This window comes from Myotis davidii, unplaced genomic scaffold (genome assembly GCF_000327345.1).
Source record: "Myotis davidii unplaced genomic scaffold, ASM32734v1 scaffold803, whole genome shotgun sequence".
Lineage (NCBI taxonomy): Eukaryota > Metazoa > Chordata > Mammalia > Chiroptera > Vespertilionidae > Myotis > Myotis davidii.
In genome coordinates, this window is record NW_006295567.1 from 1,374,047 (window position 1) to 1,380,363 (window position 6,317).

Below are 6,317 nucleotides of genomic sequence, written 5' to 3' on the forward strand. Positions count from 1 at the left end.
CTTTATCCACCCATTCATCCATCCATCCATCCATCCATCCATCCATCCATCCATCCATTTATCCTTCCATTTATTCATCCATTCATCCACCCACCTGTCCATCCTTCCATACACTTGTTTGTTCATCCACCCATCCATCCATCCTCTACTCATTCATTCATCCAGCTACCTGTCTTTCCACCTGACCATCCACTTGTCCAATCCATCTGTCCATCATCATTCAAATATCTATGTACCCATCTATTTATTTGTCATCTATTTGTCCAGCTCTCCACTCACGTCAACCTTCCATTCATCCACCACTTATTCATCCACCGATTCATTCCTTCACCTACCCACTGTTTCTATTCATCCAACCAGTCAGCTATCCATTAAACTATATCATCATTCATTCATTCATTTCATTTCTAATTTTTCACTTTCTCCCCTTCCCTCTCCTTCCTTCCTCCCTTCCTTCCTTCCTTCCTTCCTCCCTCCCTCCCTCCCTCTCTCCCTTCCTTCCTTCCTTCCACCAATTCATTCACCCACCCATCTGTCCATCCATTTTTCATTCATTTGTTTAATCGCTGACTCATTCATATTTTTGTTCATTTTCTCATCCATCCATCCACCCACCTTCTCCTGCTGACAACCCCAGCAGCCCCTCCTGGGTCTTCTCCAAGTGCCGCCTTCATTCCTGGGCACCTCCTAGGGCCAGGGGAGAGGTCAAACGCTAAAGTATTAACCCTTTCTCTCCATGAAGGAAGCCTGGCTGAAAGGAGAGGAGAGTGGAGAGAAGCCCTGGGTGGGGTTAACTCATGGCCATCCCAGTGCTGCATTCTATGCCAGGCCTAGCGCCATTCCCCTCGCTGCAGCCCCCTCGTTCCAACCCCCTCCCTGAAGCCCCCTGGCTCCAGCCTCCTCGCTGCAGCCCCCTGGCTCCAACCCCCTCACTCCAGCCCCCTCGCTGTAGCCCCCTGGCTCCAGCCCCCTCACTGCAGCCCCCTCTCTGCAGCCTCCCCCCCCGCGCCCCGGCTCCAGCCCCTACATCACCTGACCTGTGTGGACCCATCCTCCTGCCCGGGTTCTGCCAGGCCGAGTCCTGCTGCCCAGACTCCGAACAAAGCCGGCTCCCAGGGCCTGTCACCGGCGGTCCCGCTGCTGAGGAGTGAGCCCTAGTTCCTGGCCCTTGGGATGGGGTTGAGGGGGGACAGGATGTCCTGGAGTTCCCCAAGCTTTGGCAGTTGGTGTGAGGAATGAGGCCGACGAGGACAGTCTTGTCGCCACGGCCGCCCCAGCCTCTGCTCCTGCAGAGCCAGTGCCATCATGACCCTGTCTAGGCGCGACCCTGGTGTCCCTCACATGCCCGCGTGGCCCAGACTTGGAAACCAACCCGCTTCTCTCCTCGACTCCTGCCTTCATCCGCTACTCACCCATCCACCCAGCTACCCATCTCTCCACCTGTCCATCCATATGTCCAATCCATCCGTCCACCCATCACTCATTCAAATATCTATCTGTGCATCTATTCATCGTCATCTATGGGTCCAGCCTTCTGCCCTGAGCATCCCTAGACGCCCCTCTCAGGCTGGTGGCACCTGGAGGACAGATGAAGGGTGGAGATGTCCTCCTCGCTGCTCAGACTCATTTACTCCCTCGGATGCAGCCTGTTGTCACCGATTCATTCAGTGAATGTTTCTCAAGCACCAGCCACGTGCCAGGCAGTGGGTGGGCCCTGGGGTCCAGGGATGAGCTAGATCAGATACGCCCCTACTCAGTGGACCCTTCCCTTTGGAGGGCGAGACAGACAGTAAGCAAGTCAGTAAACATGGGAATTGAGGTGAGGGAGGGCTGAGGTAGGAGACTGGAGCTGATACAGGAAAGGTAATCCAGGAGGGCTTCTCGGAGGAGCTGACATTTAAGCCCAAAGCTGGGGGGTGAGGAAGGGCAGCCACACACGGGAGTGTCCCCGTGGAGGGAAGTGCAGGAGCAAGGGCAGAGCTGGAGAGCCTTGCCGTGTCTAGGGAGCTGGGCTCGCAGGCGTCAGCACAGCCTCTGCTCAGAGGTGGAAGCACCCAGGGCAGCGAGAGCCTGCGCCCCGGCCCCTGCGGGCCTGCTGGAAGCCGGGGGCTCGGTGTCTCCCTCCCACTCAGGCCCTCCCTTCAACCCTTAGAGAGTTGGGGTGTGGCTGAGCAGCTGCCGTCCTCAGAGACCCCGAAGGCCACCTCAGTGAGGTCTGGGGACGAGGGTGTTCTTTTCATATTTTGGCTCAAAGGTCAAAGTTCAGGAGCAAATAGAATGGGGCTGTGCAGGTGGCAGGAGGGCAGTACCAGTCTGTGCCCCCTGAGGAGAACACTTCTTTCCCCTTCCTCAGCCCATGGCCGCTGGCTGCTGCCCCCTGCCTGCCCGGCCCCCACTGTCAGGGCACAGCCTGCTCCCCTCCTCCCTGCTCTCCTCCCTCCGTCCCAGCCTGTCTTTCTGTCGGTGTGCACCGGGCACAGAGCAGGCGCTAAGTAGTAACAGTACCAGCAAACTTACTGGGTGGTGGGCCTCGACCGAGGCACCTCTGTGCGGGGCCTCATTTGTCTCCACGGTTTCTTGAATGAGTGAGTTAGTGATGAGTCGTCGAATAAATGAATGAGTTGCTTCGTCTTCTATCCTGGTTCCTCTTGCCTTCTCACTGTCCTTGTCTCCGCCAGTCTCTGCCTGGCTTAGTAAGTGTTCAGTAAATTACAAGCGGAAGGGTGGATGGGCGGATGGGTGGATAGGCAGGCTTGTGTGTGTCGGTCTGGCTGTGTCTCTACCCAAAGAACAGGAGGAACTGGGTGGAGGACGTTGGATAAAATAGCTGCTCCAGCTGCCCCTCCCCTCTCAGCCTGGCCTGTCCTAGGGCTCTGGCTGACCCCCCGGGGCTGGTGGGGTGGGCAGGGGACAAACCCTCCGATCACCCTGCCTTCCCCACTTCAGGAAGCAGCCGCAGAGCCCCAAGGCTCCTGCGCCCCAGCCGCCCCCCATCCTCAAAGTCTTCAACCGGCCCATCCTCTTCGACATCGTGTCCCGGGGCTCCACTGTCGACCTGGATGGGCTGCTCCCCTACTTGCTGACCCACAAGAAGCGCCTGACTGACGAGGAGTTCCGGGGTGAGCCACCAGGAGGGGGTGGCGGGCAGGCCAGCCGGAGATGGGGGAGGCATTGGGGGCTCCTTTCCCCTTAGCCCCTTCCTCGGGTCTGTGGGCTGCACAGGCTGGAATGAGCACTGGACAGGGAGTCTGGTCCTGTGTGTCTTTCACCAATTGCTTAACCTCTCTGGGCCTCCGCTGTCTTCATTCGTTCATGGTTCAGCCTTTACCGAGGAAAGGGCAGTGCAGTAGGTCAGCAGACCCGCCTACCTGGGTGCAGTCCCCCTCCACCACTCGAGGGATGTGTGGCCTCCCTGAGTCTCAGTGTCCTCGTCTGTAAACTGGGGAGTGAGAACGGCGTAGTCCTGGCCCTCAGCAGGGAGAATTGCATGTGCTGGCTCAGGCCGCTGGGATTCTAGGGAGTCCTGCCCCCTGGGGTGGGGCAGGGCATCAGGTCTGGTCCGCTTGTGCTCCCAGACTCTCCCCTTCCCCCGCAGCTTTCCAGCTTCCCTCCCCAGGCTGCAGGCCCATCTCCACTGCCCCAGGACTCCCCAGCCCCGAGAGCTCGCCCTCCAGCCTTCTCCAGGCTCCAGGCACCTCAGGGCCCAGCTCCCTCGCTGCCGGCCTTCCCTGTAAACCCAGGAAGGGGGTCTGAGCCCCTCCTCCAGGTCAGCGACCTGCTATGTGTGTGTGTTTTCATAAACAAGACCCTGCAGTTGTTTAGGTCTCAGGCCCCACAAAACCTGGATCCGCCCCTGCGTGACTTCCCAGCCAGAGACCCATGAGGTCAACTGTGCCGCCTGCCTCCCACCCCGGGTTTGACAACTTTTCCCGTGGGGCCCTGCTCCGGCAGCCGTGTGGGCAGTCACTTCGCCACCTGGTGGTCAAGTCTTGGAACTGCGCTTCTGGGAAGGCACTGTTCTTGGCATCTTATCCCAGGACCCAGGCTGGCAGCCCCCCAATCCCAGGATCGCCCAGGTCTTGGGGGGTGGAAGCCCAAATCCAGGGCCTCGTTCCATGCCCCACACTTTGGGTTACCTGTGGTTGGAATTACCTGTGATGCCCAGCTCACCTGTCATTGAATGTTTACTGCCTCATTGGTCACCTACCACGTGTAAGGTGCTGCATTTGGCATGGGGTGAACAGTGATGAGCGAAGGAGACATGACTCTGTCCTCAAGTTGCTCACAGTCCTCCAGAGCGAGACCGACATTGATCAAACAATCACAGAAATAAATGCACAATTACAAACTGTAATGTGTGTCAACTGGAGGATTTGACCTAGTCAGGAAAATCTGGGAGAGCTTCCTGGAGGAGGTGACACTTGAACCGTGTCTGAATGAGCTGCAGTTAACCAAGTGAAAAGAGGAGGAGGGACTAGGGAGAGAGTGCAGGGACAGCATGTGCAAAGGCCCTGTGGCTCACTATGATCAAAATGACACTTGATGTGACCACTCCAACTGCTGTGTGGAAAATGGACCAAAGGAAATCAGGGTGGCTGGTAAAACCCAGGCCGGTGCCTTGGGCATATGAGAGAGATGACGGCTGGGCCAGGGTGGCGGCAGTAGAGATGGAGATCGGTGGAGGGATTGGAGAAATGGGAGGTAAAATCAATAAGACCTGCTGGGAGGCAGGTAGGGAAGAAGGGAGGACAAGGACAGGAGTGATGCAAAGGGGACGCCACGCTCTGAGACGGGACCTGTGCAGGCTGGGGTGGGTTTGGGGAGGGGATAGTGATGAGGTTGGCACAGAGAGTTGTGAATTGCCTGACAATTGGAAAACAAGTAGTAACGGGCTGTGGCCACCTCGAGGTTAGAGCTGAGTGGGGTGTGTCTGGACAGAATTCCCAGGGGCCTGGCCAGCAGGGGGCAGCCCCTCGCACTTACGAAGACGGGGAACTGGCGTCCGTTATTCATTCAAGAAATAGATTCCTGGCGTGGACTCTGGGCTTGTCCCAGGACCTCACTCCTGGGGGCTCTGGGACAAGGATTCAGGCCTCCATAGTGAGTGCGAGAATGTGCCCAACAGGGAGGTTCCTGCAGCCCCTCCCGCTGAATAGTGAGAACTGCAGCCCCTCGCGCTGAATAGTGAGAACTGCAGCGCCTCCCCCTGAATAGTGACAACTGCAGCCCCTCCCGCTGAATAGTGAGAACTGCAGCCCCTCGCGCTGAATAGTGAGAACTGCAGCCCCTCGCGCTGAATAGTGAGAACTGCAGCCCCTCCCGCTGAATAGTGAGAACTGCAGCACCTCCCGCTGAATAGTGAGAACTGCAGCCCCTCCCGCTGAATAGTGAGAACTGCAGCGGTGATATTTCCTGAGGGTTCCTGCCTGCCGCTGCTGGCTCCGCAGCAAACAGCTGTGAGCGCATCCGTTTCCCTGTGCGGCCTCGCTTTAGCTGGAGAGGAACCTGAAGGGGAGGAAAGTCTGCACAGAAATTGGGACCACGGTCCCTGGTTCCAGAGCGGGCACCCGATCGGGCCTGCCCAAGCCCCAGCGCAATTCGCAGGGCGTTCTCTTCATTGACTCGTCCTTTTAAAGGTATAAATCAACTCGTAACTATAAAAGTTCATACTTGGGAAGCAGATTGCACAGGGACATTAGCGGTGTTAGTGGCAGGCTGTTCAGGACCCGTTAGTACCAGGGACTGCCTCCGTGAGAGATCTGACAGTGGAACCTCGCTGTGGGGTTATGGTTGCTGCACCTGTGGGCCCCCAGGTCCTCTCCCCTCCATCCCAAGGTCAGCCACAGCCTCTGCGGCGGGCAGTCTGTGCGCTGGGGAGCCCTGCACCTCCCCTGTCCCCTCTAGGGCACTAGTGCAAGTGATTCATCGGAGAGAATTTGTGTTCAAATAGGTGGGCAAAGGCTCCCTGCTGTGTCTGGCTGTGGAGGCTCCCAGCCTCATTAGTTAAAGGCTCTGAGAAGTCCTGCAGTAAAGAGATCTGGCTGGCTTTGCTGAACCCGCATTCCCCGCTCTGTTCGATTTGTAAAATTCCCTCCAGATCTGCTTTCTAAATGCCGGTCCCTCTAAAGGCCGCAGCTTCCCACATTTTAAAGAACTTCAGCCCCTCGAGTTTACATGTCCCCCTCAGCTCCCCGGGGAGCAGATAGGGAGCAGTGCCCTGTCCCCTGCTGCCCGGCAGTTCTGGGCCGTGGGCGAGCCCCCCATCCTGTACCTCTGTCCCCCAGAGCCTTCCACGGGGAAGACCTGCCTGCCCAAGG

The 6,317-nt window shown here is 57.8% G+C and overlaps 1 protein-coding gene across 1 annotated transcript in view; it reads left to right on the forward strand.

Annotated features, from left to right (window-relative positions):
* TRPV4 (transient receptor potential cation channel subfamily V member 4) overlaps positions 1-6,317 on the forward strand; it is a 20,659-nt gene that overhangs the window by 1,001 nt on the left and 13,341 nt on the right. Inside the window, exons 2-3 of the mRNA XM_015568159.1 lie at positions 2,947-3,119; positions 6,285-6,314. Coding sequence (XP_015423645.1) covers positions 2,947-3,119; positions 6,285-6,314 — 203 coding nt within the window. The remainder of the gene's footprint in view (positions 1-2,946; positions 3,120-6,284; positions 6,315-6,317) is intronic.